The following is a 19,272-nucleotide window of genomic DNA, read 5'->3' as shown; positions in this document are numbered from 1 at the left end:
ACGCAGCCAGAAACATCCGGGTCCTCTCTCAGTAGTTATCTCCGTTTGTGTAGTGTGTATGTGCGTGAGTGTGTTCATGGACTTTATTTGTCACGCATTTTCTAAAATATTAGTTATCAAAACGATACAATGAAAACGCGAACAAACGACGAAATTTACACCTCCTTTTCAAAACTAAAAATGGTTGTCATCCGGCCAATTAATGGTAACTTGGATCACGTGATGATCCCGGAAGTAGTAATTGGCTAGCGTGAAAACAGTGGTGTAAACACCTGTTTATTTACATTTTTACCATTCTTACTCATTTTACCTTTAAGAACTAACATTTGGCCTTTTTAAATCAAAATTGCAGTTTTACTATCAATCATTTCACTGCACTGGCAATATTTAATTCACAAACAAAAGTCCATCCAAAGAACTCAATTCCAATAAAGAAAAGAAAGACAAATATACAGCCGTTAAACTCCATGCATAGCATCAATAACTTTTTGCTAAAGTACAAAAAAAAAAAAAAAAAAAAAAAAAAAAAAAAGCAAACCCACGGACAGCAAATGTTATACTGATTCATTTGTATTAATTTTTGAATGCTGATACCTTTTTAAATTTAAATGATTTATTTTGCGTGACTTTTTAAAATCAGTGAAAGTCAACAATTTGAATCACTCCTTTCTTTTTCATCACAGTATTTTTCCACATTTGACTTTATGTCATCTTTTTGCCTTAGAGTTTTGGAGTTTGAGGATGTTTCAAATCATCGTTGAGAGTTTATTTTTAATACCAAACACCGAATTCATCGTTTAGACTCCATACACTTGTATTTTGCATATTTTGTTGGTAAAAGCCACTAAATTAGCTTAGGGTTTGCAATAAAGTTTAGTTAAAAAAACTGGCTTTACAGCGCAGCGCCGTTCCTGGGGGCTCGCTCTATGCTCCTCGGAAGCTAACGCTAACTAGCAAGCTGTCAAGCTGTCCAGTGGAGAGGCTGGGACAGACGTTTCAGCTTCCCCCCGCCTTGGCCACACAAATCTCGGCCAACAAAATTCAAAGATAATTTCTGAGAAAATATTTTAGATGTCCATTTTAGATAATGTAATGCATCACGGACGTACGCAAAAAGGGACCTTCGCACTGAGACATTTTATATGCACTGAATCTTGAGTGACGACAGCTCAGTGCTAGCTAACTGGCTGGCTAGCTAATCTTAACCGCTGCAACCCTAATAGTTTCGTCACTGCCCCTTCTTGGTTTTAACCGCGGCCAGGCAGTACTTGTCACTGTCGGAGATTCCGTTGCTGCCATCGGGTATTTTGGAAGTTTGGTAAGTTAGAAAATGTGTATCGCAAAGCCCGCAACTGTTGAGGAGCGTCAGGCAGTTAGCTCCCGTTGCTATTTTAGCATTAGCAAATAGCATAGCAGGGCCGATGGCTCTCCTTGCTTGCTCGGTTTAATGTTAGCAACCGTGTTCAAGACAGGCCTGTCAAAGTTAGCTGTGAGGACAAGGGTCAAGGCCCGCAACCAGGCAAGGGTGTTTGTTTATTTGGGTTGTGGTCTGGAATAGTCACAAATCCAGCTTGTTACGCGGGTACATCAGCAAAAGCTATCCTTACCGGACAGGTTAATGGTGTTAACAGAATACCGTAATGTAAACCCCGATCATTTAATACGTCAGATTTGTTGAATTGTTTTTGGTAGCAATGAAGTAGTGGTGAGTCGGTTAGCTAACACTAGCTTTTCATGCATGTTACGATTGCTGGGAGTAATATTACTCTGTTTAGTTTAAACGTTTAAGTGTCGTGCGTCGCAAAGGTCAGATAGGTACATCCCAGTAGTTTATTAATTTCTTTTATCGATGTTTAACTTATTTTTTGGTTCCACATTAAACGTCTGTCCTGACCAGGCAGTGGTCTAAAGGGCGTTTCAGTGTGATCCACAACAGCCCTGTTCCTAATATGTAGTCAAAATGTGTACACAGGTCCACTATTTTTAGATTAGCACATGGCGTCTGAACCCCACTCCAAGATGCTCATCATTTGCCACAAATGGTCAGAGAATGGCTCCCTGTTTTGAACAGATATGGAAAAGTTTACCGCAAAGTTGTTGAATTTTTTTTTCTTTATTACTGAATACAGCATTTCTCCCATCATCAGTTAACACATGTCTTTTTAAAATTTAATTACAGATCTTACAAGGGACACAATGGGTGCGTTTCTGGACAAACCAAAGATGGAAAAGTATAATTCCCGTGGTGAGGGTAACCACCTGAGGTATGGCCTGAGTAGCATGCAGGGCTGGAGGGTAGAAATGGAAGATGCACACACAGCAGTAATTGGCCTGCCTCATGGTCTCGACCCCTGGTCATTCTTTGCGGTTTATGATGGGCATGCTGGCTCTCAGGTGGCCAAGTACTGCTGTGAGCACCTGCTAGAGCACATCACCAGCAACTCAGACTTCCAGAGTGCTCTTCAGGAGGAGCAGTCAGTGGAAAGTGTGAAGAAAGGGATTCGCACAGGATTCCTGCAGATCGATGAACACATGCGAACCATCTCAGAGAAGAAACATGGTGTGGACCGCAGTGGCTCTACTGCAGTAGGAGTGATGATATCTCCAAGTCATATCTACTTTATCAACTGTGGAGACTCACGTGGACTTCTTAGCCGAGGAGGAGCTGTTCACTTCTTCACACAGGATCACAAACCCAGCAACCCTCTGGAAAAGGAAAGGATCCAGAATGCTGGTGGCTCAGTCATGATCCAGCGAGTTAATGGTTCCCTTGCAGTGTCCCGAGCTTTGGGAGACTTCGACTACAAGTGTGTGCATGGAAAAGGCCCGACAGAGCAGCTTGTGTCTCCTGAGCCTGAAGTTTATGCAATAGAGAGATCTGAGGGGGAAGATGAATTTATTATTCTAGCATGTGATGGCATCTGGGATGTTATGGCCAATGAGGAACTGTGTGACTTTGTAAGGTCAAGGCTAGAGGTGACAGAGGATCTTGAAAGAGTCAGCAATGAAATTGTTGACACCTGCTTGTACAAGGTACATTATACCATAAAAATGTTAAAGTTTTGTTGCCTTCCTGATTCCTTGACCAAGTAAAATTGCATAACTTTTGTGTTTGATATTTGTTTCCCCCTCAGGGAAGTCGAGACAATATGAGTGTCGTGTTAATCTGCTTCCCCGGAGCCCCAAAGGTGTCCCCAGAAGCGGTAAAACGGGAGGCGGAGCTGGATAAATATCTGGAGGCCAGAGTAGAAGGTAAAAGAAAAAAGATTTTATTTTGGGATAGTAGGCTATCATCAAAAGCTGGACACCATCACATTGATCCACTTTCACATTGCATATGACCATTATTGTCTTGAACTATACAAACGCTTTTATTCTGTGTTTTTAAAGTTTTAGGCTTTCTCAAAATCTTTGCTGATGTGAACTCAAAGTTTACTAATGTCACAGCTATATGAAGAATCCTCCAAAGAGCTGTTTGAAAAAAGGAAGATTTCAATGATTTATAGTTAAAAACTAAACATTTTAATGCTTTCTTATTGAGCTAATGCAACATCCTGGGATTTTTTCATGACACAATGCTTCTAGTCTTGGTTCTAATATGGTTACATAAACAGTTGTTGGCAGCAGTCTGTCAGCAATTCCCATGTGTTTTTGAATGTTTTTTTTGTCAGTTTTAATCTTGGTTTCCAACAATTAAGCACTAACATTCAGTCCATATAGTAAGTGAGGCACTGACATAACAAGTTTGTTGGCACAGGTCCATTGGGGAAAACATGTTCTTTAAATGCTGTAAGCTCAAGGCTTAGGTAAATGCAAGTAATCCTACTGCAGGACACTGGCTAACTCTGTTCCACGGGACATAATGATCAGTGGAACATATTTACATAAACTTGGTGTTCCCAGGTGGGAAAAGCAAAACTGTCAGATTAGTTAAGCAAGGAACTTAAGTCAACCATTTACAATCCATGGTGAATTACTTTTTGATACAGATTTTATTTGTTTTATGAACTCATTTTTATATATGTCATATTTTAAAGCCCTTTCTATTTCATCTAAGAAGCTTTGGAACACACATACTCACTGCTGTCTATATCACTAGGAAAAGGTACATGTTTTCTGGTTAATATTTTTCTACTGTGGGTCCACCAGCTGGCCATAGGTCTCTAAAATCGTTACTGCTCCTTTTCAGTGTTACACTGCCAAACCTTTATCAGGAGGCAAAGTCAAATGAAGGTTTTCTTTTCAGTGTTAAGGTTAAAACTTCAAATAAGTCTCACAGAGACTTTATTTTGAATAAGACGACTTTGCCTTTGAGCCTTGACTTGAGAAAAAAAACCCCGTAAAATTCTATAAATAGGAAAAAAATAAGGAAATCACTGTCACTATGACTTTGTTGGAATAAAATGAAATACAATATTTTTTTATTGATCCCTAAGGGGGATTTTTTTTGCCACAGCAGCTCACAAAAAATGCAATAAATGCAGTAAAAATAAAAAATTAAATAATAATAAGCATATGAAATTTAGAGAAATATATAGAAGAGTAGAAAAATATAGTATTTATTCATTATAATTCAATATTATTATTTATTTTAGGTGATGAAAATAAAATTTTGCATGGAAAACAGTGACATCAATTGTTTAATTTTTCATTTTTTTTTAATTTTTGAATTCAAATGATATACATATGAAATCTGTATGAAAGTTAGATCTGGAAAACCACTGTAATGATGACGATGAATGAAAAAGAACAGGGATTGTGAAAAAGAAAAACACACTGTCTGCTTTTTATGCACAAAGAGGTATTTAAGTGGCATATGGAACCTGTACATAGTTTATTCATGTGTTATTTTCCTATTTTTAGTCATAAGACAAACAGAGTTTATGACCATGTCTCTGCTGATAAACTTAGACTCTCCTTTAACTTTTTTTGTTTTCATAAAAAAGATGGGAAAGGTGATAATAATTTCTCTGTTTATTTTTTCATATCTTTACTATTTTAATGAGATAATCTGGAGGCGCTACTATTTATTCCTTTCACGCCATCTAAATGACTTCACTTTTGTCTCCCATCAGAGATCATCAAAAAGCAGGGGGATGAAGGTGTTCCTGATTTGGTGCATGTCATGCGGACGCTAGCATCTGAGAGCATCCCTAACCTCCCTCCTGGTGGAGAGCTGGCAAGCAAGTGAGTGATATTTGAGTTTTAAATTGAGGACTAACTTAAAAAGTTTATCTTTCTGTCAAATAATTGTCAGCTCAGTCATAGAGAATCTTCAATCGTGACGAGAAATATTTCTACACCTTTTCCTATTCCAGACGAAGTGTTATTGAAGCGGTATACAACAAACTCAACCCCTACCGAAGTGATGACACAGTAAGTATCCTAGCTTGTTGTTTTACCCCAGTAAGTGTGCTTGGCTTGAAGAATGCATGTTTTTTTTTTTACATGTGTAACTCATAAATATTAACCAATTTAATACATGAAAGTATTCTGCAACATGGAACAAGAAAAGAATCATGTTGCAGAGGGAAACAGGCTTGAAATGTTGGAAAGAATGACAAAATGACCTTTCCAGACTTTGACCTTTTGTCAAGTTTGTGAGTTAAGAAAAAGAGGAAATCGATAAAAACATTGATTTTTGTTTTACACATTTTTGTTGGAAATGAGCAGAAAATATGGGTAAAACTTTGTCTTCAACGGTCAGTGCAAAACTAACAGTGTTACTTTGTCCAAGTCTAAACAAAAGCCCACAAAGGAGGCTAACTTTTTATGACTTAAGCTGATTTCACTAATGCATTCTCTTTTAATCAAAGGGGGAGAGCTAATGTGAAGATGAAATTACTGGGTATTTGTGTTGATGGAATGAAACCTCAATTGGTTCAAATCCTGTATTTAAAACAAACATTGCTCATTCATCCTTTGAACACAAAGAGATGGCAAAGCAGCTGCCCTCAACTACTCGGATATCATGCTTTTGAGATTTCATCAGAAGCACTCACTGGGTTTGCTACATTTTAATTGTGCTCATGAAATCCTGGCCTTGACAAAGAAATTTGGCACGTTTAAGTATTTTATTTTAGTGTACTGTACTGTTTTTGAATTTTAAATAAGATACTATGGTGCTCTTTCCTACAAGTTGTGTAGTGCTGTTGTAAAACATAATCCACCATCAGTCTTAGCTTAGTTTTCCAAGTCAAAGCAAAATTGCATTCCTCGCTTGCTGAAAAGCTTAATTCAGGCTGATTTGTGGGAATCTTGCAGTATTCAACCTTTAAGTGACTTGTCAACTGAACAAGCTTTTGCAGCATGTGCACTTTCAGGTCTTCAAGGACAGATCTTATTTATCTCTGCTCATCAGGATATTGTCAGCAAGGTGCAGATTTACTCTGGTTTGTTAAAGCAAGTGGTTTCTCAGAACTTTTAAAATAACTCTGAATTAAACTTCATTGCAGGGTTTTGACCAGCCAAAGATTCAATCATTTTTGGTTTGAAGCCAGTCTGATGTAAATCATACTGTATGCAGGGTGTAACATAATAATTTGAAATATGAAGTTATGAACCCTAACCATGCTTTTTACATGAATATATTGTTTTTCTGTAGGATGAAATCGTTGGAATTCTCTTGGTTGGTTGTTAGTGTGTGATTGCTATGAAAGCATACCCAGTGGATGGGAAACTGTCGGGAGGATGGGATTGAAATATCACGTAGCATTATGGCTGAGAGTTGTGTGGTCTTTTAATTAGACCACAGACTCCTTCTTTTCTGTCCCCTCTCAGTCTTCACATGCTTTCTTTTCAAACCAGAAGTCTGACAAGAAGCTCTTTGTTTTTGTTTCCTTCCTCTAAGGATTTTTTTAAGTCTCTCGAGTGACACTTCTCTTCATAGCTCTCCTTTTTGCACTGTCTGAGTTGTCCTTGGCATCCTGGTCCTACCTGTACGCGTCTCTCGGCTGCTTGATTTTGATAGGCAAAAGCCTTTGAGAGGTATCAAGAAGTTTGTAAATCCTTTTTTTTATTTTCTAGTCATGTAGCCTAATGCTTTACAAATCCCAACACAAAAAGTTGTCTTTTGTGCTTCACCGTGGATGTTTCCAACCAGCTCATTGTGTTGAATTCTTCAGACGTGACAATATAAAAGCTCAAGTCTTAATAAACAAAGATGCTGACCTGTATGAAGGCATACTGTAGACACAGATCCTAACAGACCTTCGTAAATACTTGTTCTGTAGCACTAAAAATACAGAGAAAGGATTAAATATTGAATTCACATTGCATTATTAGTTGAAATAACTCTACCCCCTGACCCTGGTCTACATTTTGTAAAAGCAGACTGTGTAACCAAACTCTAAAGAAAAAAGAACGTCAGGTGTAGTCATGAACACAATCACTGACTGCAACTTACCTGACAATAAGTCACCCTGACTGAATACTTCTTATTGTTGCTTTGCATATTGCCCGGGGCTAGCCTTGGAGACTCTGGTAGACATGCCGTGTAGCATATGTAAAGGTATTGTCTTCTTACAGCAGAAATAATCACATCCCTTTCTCTGTGACTTGAAACAGGGTGAGACATCAAGGTTGAGTAATCTTTTAATGAAAAAGAAGGTCATAACAAATCTTTCATCCTCCAGACGAGTCATTTGATATTCAGAGAAGGGTTCATGTTATGGAAACTGTACTTAATGGTTGTAAAAATAAACTAAAGTTTTAACAGTCAGCAGTAAAAAATTAATTCGAGATTCTGCAATATAAAAAAAATGTTTATGAAGAATATAGGAAGTTGTTGTACACATTTATACCATGAATGAAAAAAAGTTAAAAATCTAAGAGTCTAATCTAAGCATTAGGGCTAATTGCAATTGTCATTCTTACCCCTTTGTCTACCCCTTTCTTCTGGCTCTCTGTTTTAAGGGCCAAAGAAAAGGGGTAAAAAATCATCTCTTAGAAATGAGACGCCACTCAATCCTCGTTATGTCATTACCCTTAGATGCTAGCTGGCTGTCGTAGGCAAAGTGACTGTTTATTCGCTTCTACACAAAACACTTTTACGAACTGATGATAAACCACTGTCAGATTAAGGTGACAAACTCACAACCAAGCGGCAACCTCCGGTCTGAGAATATGAGACAACGCGGAAGTGCTGAAAGCTGCTGTTTCTGGAGTGTTCGCTTGAGGCTGGCTCAGGAAATACCTGAAGCCACAAACACACCAAGCCAAAAAAAGCCGTTTTCAAATCATAAATTAACCTATTTACAGCCTGGTTCAAAAAACGTCTCCTGTCTAAGTCGCTAATTTTACTACCGGCTCCCACTGTACGGGGGTGAATTTTTTTCTAACTTGGCTGTTCAAGGATATTAAGATCACGAGCTCCCCCAATGAGAGGCACAGCTGAGGGTCACATGACAGCCGGCGCCCTATTCCTGTAGGCAAAGCCCTTGCCACTACCAGTAACACTGGCCACTATAGCCAATGTGCTTCATTTTCCGTTTCAGAAACAGATGGGTGACGTCGGCGAGACTACGCCCATGTTTTATACAGTCTATGCTCACAACAAATGTACACCACCACAATGCACTGCGTCATGAGTAACACGACAGCTAAGCCATGAAAAGCATTCGTCAAGCAAACGTTACAGTGCCCAGAAGCTACATTATTTAGCTTCTAAATACTGTAACAATCACCATTCATAACCTATGTAGCTGATGCAACTCCTGAATGCAGCTTAGCTGTCCCCAGTCTGACACTGGTGTAGCTAGTATAGGCTGTAGCTGACATTATGGCAACGTTAGGCTAGATCGTTGTAACAAGTGATTTCAAAATACATCCAACAGTTTAAAACATGGCTGATATTATCATAAAGTAGAGAAGGATTTGATGTCTAATAAAAAAATATCGTTATCATGGAAAATTTGTCATACCCCCTTAGTTTTACATAAGGTCTTGGTTTGTCTTTGTTTCAATGGCGGTGTGGCCCCTTCCCTTAGCCTTTCCCTTAAATCTTGCAGAGAATCAGGACACCTCTTCACTACACATGCACACACAAAACCAAGGGCTAAGGGGTAAGTTCAAGGGCTAACAGGTAGAACTGGGATTGGCCTTATACTTATTTTGATCTTTGAGTCCATATTCTGCGCTGAGATCAGATCCCCCTCCCGTCTTCTACTGCGGCTCTTGCAACTAAAGACGTAGAATGATGAGGGGAGGAGAGGTTACAGGTAGACACGTTACCTCATAGCATTTACTTGTAAAAACAATTTCTGTTTCATCTGCGTCATCAGCCTCATGGCAGTGATTTCCAATTGACGAAAAACTCACTGTGCTCCTTTGCAAGTGATTTTTACAACACTAAGTGTAACACCACAGGTGTTGACTATAAAAGTAGACCCTATAAGGTCCGTCAGTCATCCTTACATGGGCTCACAGTTTAACAAGCAGGACTGTCCTCATAACTTTATACTCCAAAGCAGGGGTCCCCAAACTTTTTCCCATCAGAGCCAAACAACTTTTCCCTTCTCTGATGGGGGGCCAGGGTCAGTTTGTAAAAAAAAAAAAGTGTGACGATCGCAGAGATGTTTGAACGTAAATATTTATGGTTTCCCAGAAAGCCACACATATTTATTTATGTTAACCAAATATCAATAACCCTTTCTGGGTTCTTGATAGGAAAAAAAAACAGAAAATAAATAATAACACTATTTATGAAATAAATAATAACTAAACAACCCTTTTCGGAGTTTTCACAGAAAAAGGTTAATCTTTTTCTTTAAAATATGTATCAACCTACATTGAGACTCAGCTGACGTTAAGAGTTGTCAGGTCTCTGAAGCTTGTTTGTAAAGAGCTGGTTGCCAAAACTGGTTGCAGGCAGTTTGCTCATTGTAACCAAGTAATGTCGCAACAAGAGTTAACAGTAGGGATGGCACAATCAAGGTTTCTTGGCTCAAATCCAAGCATGTTTGAAGTTTGAACCGAGGCTGATCTGTTTTACACGTTTTCAGCACACGCCCATATTCAACCTGACATCTTTAATCATGTTGGAGTTTGATAGATAGATGCATGTTCATAAATAAGAGAGTTGAACCAGAGAGCTGCACAACAACAAAGGAAAACAAAGTGAGAGATTGAACCAAAGCATCATCAATACAGTGAGTGACATGTCGGTACAATGAGTGATAGATCGAGATTTTCAAATGTGGAAATATTTTCAAGCATAGATGTTTCAGAGTGCAGGTTAAGTCACCTGTATTGTTTTTTTCATGGAGTTAAATGTGTAAGAAAGCAGCTACTGTACCAATCTTAACTTACAACAGTTTAAGTTTGAACTTGTTGTTGTCAACATCACTCTTCAAAAACTTATACAGTTGGCATGTGTGGTCTGCTTTAAGGTTTATTGAAAAGCAGCTTTTATCGAAACAGACTTTTTTGAATGGAGTGTCATTCAGAATTATATAAACATATGTACAATCATCTCAACATAAATATATATATATTTTGTTGCCAACTCAGAAAGATCTTTTTACTTCAACACAGGAGCAGGACATGTTTTACTATGTAGTGAGTGGGTGTGTGAAAAGCACATGGCCTTCCATGTCCAGATTTGTTGTGAGCAAAATATTTGAACTTGAAATTGTTGATGATAAAAAATGGCAAATGGAGAATTATACTTATCATGCAACACAGGAACTTCTGCAAGAGCCACTGTGGCTTTGACATCAGATGGAGAGAGAAGTCTAGTATCAGCCCTGAAACACACTTCAATCCTACACTTCACCAAATATTTAAAAGCCAGCAGCCAGTGAAGATTACAAACTGTTCTTTTAAACGTTTTTCTCTAATTCTAAAATATACATTTTCAAAGTGTATTTTAGGGCTTTTATGCTGTGATTGAAATAGTGGATGGGAGAGTGGATAGTGAATTAAGGCGGTAGTGCCAGTGGGGAGTAAGGTTATAATAGTTTTGGATTTGTCATTATAGTGTAGTATTAGTTAGTTTTGACACTTTTTTTCCATTACAGTTTAGTTTTAATTAGCTTTAGAGCGGACATTCTAGTTTTTATTTAGTTTTGATTTTTGCAACAAGGCTTAGTTTTAGTTTAGTTTTAGTTTAGTTTTAGTTTTTCATACCTTATTAACCAGGTGCAAGATTCAAAAAGGTCAGAGTAAATATTTTGTGATACACTTTATGTTCCAGTCCAACATAGTGCTCACTGCTCAGTCAATGCTGACACTGATATGTTGGCTGCTGCCTTAATCACAAGAAAATGATAAAAATTTAATATAAAAAATATAAACATAAACTATATAAAAATAATGGTAACATAAATTACATAAAAATAATATAAACATAAATTATATAAAACAATATGATATGAGCTTTAGTAATTAGAAACTTGGACTCTGTAACAATAAAGTCAGACTCACATGACATTAAACTATTACAGATGCGCTGATTCATTGCTCCACTATGTTTCGTCGCAGCACAGCGCACAGCCAGTCAGTGCAGTAAACAAGCACGTCCCAGTACGTCGCTATGATGGTGCTGTATGGCGCTGACAACTGCCTAAAACTGTCTTAAAATTGGTTGGGAAAATGTGTCGGATTAATTTAAATCCCAAAGGCTATTAATATTGTCAGAAACTAAAACTAAGGACATTTTCTCTATAATTTTAGTTAGTTTCAGTTAGTTTTGTGAACACAAGATACAGTTTTAGTTTACTTATCGTTTTTGTTTTCTTTTCTAGTTTTTATTAGTTTGAGTTAACTGCAATGTATTTTAAATTTTAGTTTTCGTTTTTAGTTTCGTTTTAGTTAACTATTATAACCTTGGTGGGGAGTGACATTCCTCAGTGGGTCACAGGTAGGACTCACACCTTGGCTGCCTGCTTTGAAAACGATTGCTTCCTACATGGAGCGCTCGAGTCCAAACTGACGCCCCATCAAATGTTGTGACTGAGACAAAGCGTTTGTGAAGAATCTTATTGGGATGAGAAGCATGTTTCTGACAAACTGAGATTTTTCATTACCAGTGGTGATGGTAGTAGCATGACTGAAGCAAAGGTCCATATGAAGCACACCTGATTGGGGAATGTGATGAAAATGTATACTCAGTTTGAGAGGTAGTTGACGTATAATGGTTATCAAAGATGAATTACTCAGATTTCACCACAAGGATGTTGTTTGAGATGGCATATGGCGTTTAGGCTTCTACTGTTGTTTGGTATCAGTGTTGGAACTACATTTCCAAGGATATCTTTCTACTAAGGATGTGCCCCTGGCACTTCTGTTTTTGAAACGGTGAAAATACCACGCAGAGGACTCACTCATCTCAGACAGCTGCCACTCTGTTTGGATCCAGAGGGTTTGATAGAGGTGTTTCATGTTAAAAGGACCTGTGTTTATTTTAAATCTGAGCCTGTGTTCATATGCACACCTCTGTCTTTCTCTGTCTTTATCATTCTGAAGCCACATGTGTTGGCTGCAGTGTATTATAATACTGTTAAATTGATTTACCTTGCCAGGTTAAAGTTCTTGTGTGATCTCATCATTTTGATCAATTTTTAAATCAGTCCAGCTGCAAGCTTTGATAATCATTTGTAGGCACCTCATATATTTTTCCTCATCTACTAACCTTTTGAAACTTTTTTGACTGATGCTTTTAGAAAGGGAGTTTCGGTCTTAATTTGTTGCTGTTAAGGTAAATTTTTATATCGTATGAGTGATGTCTCTACAAAGGGAATGGGAACACTTAACGCAGCATTTAAAAAGAAATATAATAAAACTCAAAAGCTATGGGTGTGAGTAGTGGGGATGGTTCAGAAACTTCTCTGAAGGGTGTTATTGTCTGTCTATTTGTGTCATACTTGCTTAAAGCAGCTTTAGATAGAGAGCTGGTGGATCCAGAGCCCAAGTCTGAAGGGTGTTTCCTTCCTCTTCTCTCTTATCTTAAGGACTCTGCGTCCACAGACGACATGTGGTAACACAACCTCCTACCACTAACACAGCATAGCGTTTACAAACCACCATCCTCTCAAGACCAACAGCAGCTCAGCTCAGCAGTCTGTCTCTCCGTCACTCTGAGCTTTTGGTTTCTAAGAAGGGAATTTCATGGGAGGAGAAGGAGGAGGAAGAGGAGGAGAAGAGGGAGGAGGAAGAGGAGTTGCATGCACACAAACCTGGAATAGTGCAGCACCAGTCCACTCTGGAGTTCAGGATCCCCGCCGTCTCGTCTCCCCTTTATGTTCACCCACCTTAATACTCTCCTCTAAAGTAACCCATAACAAGTGAGTCCACAGGTCTTCTTTCTTTTTGTTCAATAATCGGCTTAAGTAGTGATTTTTTTTTTTGCTGTAATTAATTTGATTCACATTTCCTTGTGTGTGTTTGTATATTTCTGTTTTTGTGAAGTGCAATTGTCCTGTACAAACAGCCTGTATTTAATGCAGCTTGATTTTAAGTTAAAAAATGAAAGAAATGAAAAAGAGAACCTTTTATGCACTATCTGCCTTTTCCTGCTCTTCTGGAATTGTAACAAATGTCTATTCAGTGAATATTTCTGCTTGTCCTCCAGGCACAACAATGTCTCTACGCTTTTTCTTCTTTGTTTTGTTTTATTTCTTTCAGTTGGTCTATGCTCCTTTTTAAGAAACGGGTAAATTGTATAGTTGACAGCACAGTAAGCTCTCTATATCAAACCATTTAAATCCTAATTATTTTCCCTATGCTTTTTTATTGTATTTTATTTTTGTAAGTGGTTTTCTGTACATGCTTAAAAATAATGGCAAAGTGTTTCTCAGTTATTTTAGAAGTGTGAAGTGAAAAATACTTTCTCTTTTCATTTCTTCAAGGCATCTGACAAAGAAAAAAAAACCCTGACCCCTGTTAACATGTTTGCCTGTGCAATAGATACTTGCAAGCGTGCGTGGGTGCTTATGTGTATGTATGCGCGCACGTGTGTTCGTGTAAAGGCAGATCTGTGTGTGCAACTCTAAATTAGCTAAAGTGGTTCAGACAACAGACCAGGCTGGAGTTTTAAGGGAAATTCTGCTTTTCATTGTCTGCCCTTTTTTTTTTTAACCGATCCCAACAACCTCCAAAAAGAGACTTTCACTACTTCTGATCATGAAACGCTTTGGATAACAGAGTTTACATGCTGTAACGCTATTTGAACAATTTCAAGCTATAAACCACAACTAAACTGTAACATGTTGACACAAGTAGTTTGATTTACCGAAAGTTTGCAGCTAGTCATAGGTTAACTTGTTCCCACACCTGTGTCATATTTGATTAGCAGTGTGTAAACAATGCTCATACTACCCACTGTGGGTGCCATATGATCTATAATCACCTGTTTCAGCTTTACGACAGCCTATGCCAAGTTTGTTAATCATGGAACTCTTTTTTTGTGTGGTACAGAAACATTTTTAACTTCTACTTTTAATATTTCTTAATTTGACCCTAAATGAACCGATGAAGCACTGATTATTTTAGAGAAAACATAAAACAGAAGGAACTCTTGACTCTTTAAACAAGGTTCTTATTTACACTCAAACCAAGAACAAATCCCCTCTGCATTGAGTTCACATGGTTTCATAGCACCATTTTATTCCCCTGAAGTTTATCTGCTTAAAAAAACATTTGAAAAAAAATCCACAGCTTGATAAGCCAGAGCGGAGCTCATTGTGTTGCGATACTTGAGGATCTGTGAGTTGATTTTTGTTTTAAGTAAATTCCCCCCTCTGCAAAGGTAGTCACTGACAAAATCTGTAACACACAGTAGTAACATTTCTTCAGGAAAATGGTTTATAATGAAATTGATTTCCTGCCTTTTTTCAAATTTGCATTGTTTGAAAAGTTATGTTTGTATATATTTTTGACTCAAACTTTAAGGAATAAATCATATCGCTTGAGGTAGTTTTTTTGCTGTGGACAAAATGTGGTTCTGGATTGTTTTGGGATGGTCGGTTAACCCTGTGCGTGTCTTGGCAACAAATATTTCCCTTTCATTATCTTTTGGTCATTCTGATCTTAACACCACAGTCATGTGCTAAATTTGTACCCATTTATCAAAATGACAATCCTAACTATCCCACCACAATTAGATTTGTGGTGGCTAGCTTATTCTGAAGTCTTAACAAAAGTTCATCCTTCTCTAAAATCCTAAATGCCTAAATTTGCTGCTGTGTTCTGCTCTTTTGGCAAAAAGGCCAAAGACCACTCTGATTTAGTGATTTCAAATCACATGTAAAAACAAAGTTTTACCCTGTTGAAGATGTCTAAAAATGTTTAACTAAAGATGAGTAAAACTAACTTATTATTGAGGTTTCTTATTTTTGAATGAATTTTAAAGCTACTCCTTGGAGTTTTGACCACTGGGGAGTGCTGTTGAGAGATTCTTGCTGGGCAGGGCTTTGCTCTGCTAGCATTAACATACAACACAAAAATCACTGGATGTAATGTTTTGTTTTTTTGCTAATGAGGGGGGTAAGAATGTGCGAAAGGTTAACCTGGTGATAAAGTGTTAAAGAACAGGTAAAAGGCTAAGCAACATAAAAAAATGAAGTGTTTTGATGAGTGTAATGTGATTAAAATATTTGTTAAACTCAAACATCAGGCATATGCAAAATGTCAAAAATTGCTCATTCATAAAAGCGACTGCTGGCACTGAAATCTCTCCTCCTTTACTCTTTCAATTCCTTTAAAGTGAAAGGCATACTGTGGCTAACATCCTGTCAAGAGTAAAAAACACATCAAGTTAGAAACTTATATGTAAGTGTTTTTGCATGAAATTTAATATTCTAAACATGTTAGATAATTTCCCCATAAAAAGGCACAAATGTTATTTTAAAAACGGTAGAAAAGTTGCCATCCTATTCCCTAAGTAAAAATTATCCATCACTCTACAAGTCAATACAGCTTGTATAAAAAAAAGACTCATTTTGGTGAGGTAACCAGATTTATATGCACAAATTATTTCAAATAGTTCTGAACTCCCAGCTGATTTTACTAGGTATTAACAAACCTTTTTTTAAGAATAGACATGAATGCATAATTTCTTTTCTGGTGACAAAGAGCAAACATTTCTTTGCAGAAGGCCCTGAATGACCTGCACTCTTCAGATTTCTGCTGTGCCCTTAAGGTTTTAAAATTCAGCAAGTGGCCCTTTAAATGACGCTGATCAGTTAGTAATTTCTAGAACCCACTAACTCAAAATATTCAAAAAGAGCAGAGAAGAAGCCTTTTTAAATGTTTGATTTGCTGTATTGAATGTGAATAGATATTAGGAGTGGCTAGGCTTTAATTTGTCTGATTTTTTTAATGTTTTGTACATTTCTATGGCTTCCCTGTTTCTCCTAACCCCTGACTAAAAGTGAACAAAACAAGGATCTCAAGCACCGATCATCCTAGTCTGAATTTGTAACGAACTGAAATACCTCAACATTTATAGGAAATGTTTTTGTCTTGTGTTTTGTAGATCCAAAATGCAGAGAGCAGTTTTCTTGTGGTAGCCCCTGCTTTGATTTGTAACACTGATCTATTTGGATGGGATAAGTGTGCTCGTGTACAGCATTTGACTGAATTGTGCTGATTCTAACAAACAAGTCATGAAATTAGTTACTAGGAACACTATTGGCTTTGTGGTATAAGCTGACCCCCCTTTCCCACACAAACACACACTTCCTTGAATGCTCACCTGTGTAATTAAACCACCTCTTCCACTTGTGTGATGCTCACTTAGCTCAAATCTAGAATTGTATTGAGAGTTCAGGGTTTTAGAAATGTGAGATGTGTGAGAAAAGTAGGTGTGAGTAAATGACGATAGTCATATGCACTGATCATCTGTATAATCAGCTTTCTCTTTTTTCTTTCAGAAAGTTATTGTAGAGAAGAAAAAAAAAGATTATAAAGCTATTTACAGAATTACCTTTGGTTGCCTGGAATGCATCCTGTATATTCTTGTACAGAGGATTACCTGGCAGAAGAGATTTTAAATGCTTGCACCCTCTTGTACATATTCATGTACCTCGGTTGTGGCGTTTACTGTGTGACCCTTAGCAGTGGCGGCTTCTCCGTCCCCTAACAGGGCGACCTGAGCCTCACTTTGCTGACCTTTTTCAGCTCATAAATAAGCTCACCGATTTGCCTTACCCAATCTTATGTTCCCCCCCTAAAGTACTTGTTCAACTAAACACTACGAGGAGGAGTGATGCTGCTGACATTACACTCACAGATTAACACAGCTGTCCCCATGTTAGGGTACTTAAGCTTTCAACAAAGTGACTTTGTCCTGGTCCTCACAAGGTACAACTTTTCAGCCACCGCTGGTTTGTATGCTATTTTTCCTCCCTGTGTTACCTTTCTGAATCTCGGTCTTGAAAGCTTATTTAATTTCTCACCGCAGATGATGTCATTCTTTTAACAAATGCAAGTGTTTGAACATGGTAACCTTGTAAAGCATTCAGAAATGTGCATACATACCTTCATGTCTGCTCTATTTATGGTCACATTCAAGAATAGCTTTAGAGTGCTGTAGATAAGTATTGTCAATGTTGATTCAAATGCTTCTCAGAGGCCTCTGTGAGTGATTTTACAAAGTTCAATAACTGTATATTTTGTATTATGTTCTAGCTCCAAAGGAATGGCAGGATGAAAAAAAAAGAAAATGTTTAAAAAAGCTTTGTTCCCTGAACTAAATTGTACTATTTGTGTTGTCGATTGAACAAATTGCATTCCTTGCTTGTGAATTGATGCATTTCTCTCCCTGCTCCTTAAATTTTTGCCCCTTCTTTGCCTCCTTTCTTTCATTTTTTAGCCTTTGAAGTTTGAATAAAAATTCTAGTTTGCAGAATGTATTACTAAATAAATGGGTTGTCATCTTGTACCTCTCATTTCATCGCTTTTTATCTCTTTGGGCCTGTTGTTGAAGTGAAACTCTGCAATGCTTAAAGGGAAACAAAGAGCAACCTTACAAACAGTTGTTAGAATCTTGAACTTAACACAGAAAGTTTCTCGATGCCAGAGATATAAAGTTAATATCTGAAAAGACGAGTTATATAATACTCAGAAAGTCAACTTGTTCTGTTGGGTATGTTTTCTGTTCTAGTGCAGCACAAGCTTTTTATTTTACATAGCCGCCATTTGTAATTTCTCTTCTTGTGCATGGAAAAACAAAAACTTGTTTTTCCATGTTCTGGTAAGAACATATTTTTATTTCCCTTAAAAGATTCTCTGCAAATATATTTGAAGAAAAGCACTTATACAGTTTTGCCCTTGTTGTTTTGATAAATTCCAAAATCTCGAAGTAAAGGTTTTTTTTAAAAAAAAAAGTGTGATTCAAAAGAATAAATCATAAAAGTTGAATAAAGAACTGATATACTTATGGCTGAGAAAACATAAGTTGAACAGTTAAAATGACTCAAAAAAAACCATGTAGTAGGATTGATAGAACATTTTTAACCAGTGATGCTGATACAAACTGCTTCTTCTTTTTTTTTTTTTTTAAAGAAACTTCTATGCAAATGATGCACAAATATTGTAGTGAGAAGAAATTTTCTTAAACAGACTTCATTTAGAAAAGCAGTGCTGACCTCTGAGGAAAGGTTTCTGAACATGAGAATCACACACAGGATGTCATCTAACAACATTAAAATCAGTGCCTCTCTTCACCTCTCTGATAACAGACAAACCATTTGTCATCTCCACAAGTTTCACAGCCCCTGAGCTCTCCACAGCACAGAGGTGCTTGTGGACTTATCAGGGTATCAGAGCCGTGTTTGTCCCCCCCTGCCTCGTCTGTCACTGTGGGCTGAGTGGATGTAAGGGGCTCAGGCTTGGAGGGCTGGGTCAGGGCAGTCCACGGCCACTGGGATTAAGAACCGTAGGAGGGATTACTTTAAATGTCAACATAATGTCATGAGCTGTGTTAGAAGGTCAAACGTTCAAACGGTGCTCAGTGGCGAGCAGTTAATAGATCAGGTACAATTTGGATTGTTGTGGCTCCTGCGATGACAGACTAACATGCTAACAACAAGCTACTTTCAGAGAAGTTTGTGTGAGTACAGATATGTTTTGTAACTTATTCTTTACATCTAAGACAATATCTCACATCTTTACATCACTGGATAAAATACAACTTATTTCTTATATTTTTACCTTCTTTCTGACAGTTGCTAAAAAGCATCTTAATCAGGCTTCAAGCTAGCCAGAGGGGGGCAGTATGAATAGCTGGGACAGAATGGAAACACCTGATTGAGCAGTCACACTCAGAAAAAC

General features: G+C 37.6%; 1 protein-coding gene across 1 annotated transcript; it reads left to right on the top strand.

The window, feature by feature from the left end:
• Positions 1-896: 896 nt before the first annotated feature.
• ppm1aa (protein phosphatase, Mg2+/Mn2+ dependent, 1Aa) lies at positions 897-17,881 on the top strand. Its single transcript, XM_074691775.1, has 6 exons — positions 897-1,318; positions 2,180-3,033; positions 3,135-3,252; positions 5,076-5,187; positions 5,319-5,376; positions 12,951-17,881. Exons 2-6 carry the CDS (start codon positions 2,197-2,199, stop codon positions 12,978-12,980), a joined length of 1,155 nt encoding a protein of 384 aa, XP_074547876.1. The 5' UTR covers positions 897-1,318; positions 2,180-2,196; the 3' UTR covers positions 12,981-17,881.
• Positions 17,882-19,272: the final 1,391 nt, after the last annotated feature.

The sequence above is a fragment of the Halichoeres trimaculatus genome, unplaced genomic scaffold (genome assembly GCF_033239565.1).
Source record: "Halichoeres trimaculatus isolate MK-OKI-2021-1 unplaced genomic scaffold, fHalTri1.1 fHalTri1_scaffold_17, whole genome shotgun sequence".
NCBI lineage: Eukaryota > Metazoa > Chordata > Actinopteri > Labriformes > Labridae > Halichoeres > Halichoeres trimaculatus.
Note: the sequence above shows the minus strand (reverse complement) of the source record. Positions and strands in the feature narration are given on the sequence as shown.

Excerpts from the sequence above, each read along its gene's own strand:
- ppm1aa (XM_074691775.1), top strand. The coding sequence starts at position 2,197 with ATGGGTGCGTTTCTGGACAAACCAAAGATGGAAAAGTATAATTCCCGT. Across the intron at positions 5,188-5,318 it reads GGTGGAGAGCTGGCAAGCAA|ACGAAGTGTTATTGAAGCGG; the intron begins GTGAGTGATATT and ends TTCCTATTCCAG. Across the intron at positions 5,377-12,950 it reads CCTACCGAAGTGATGACACA|GACTCTGCGTCCACAGACGA; the intron begins GTAAGTATCCTA and ends TCTTATCTTAAG.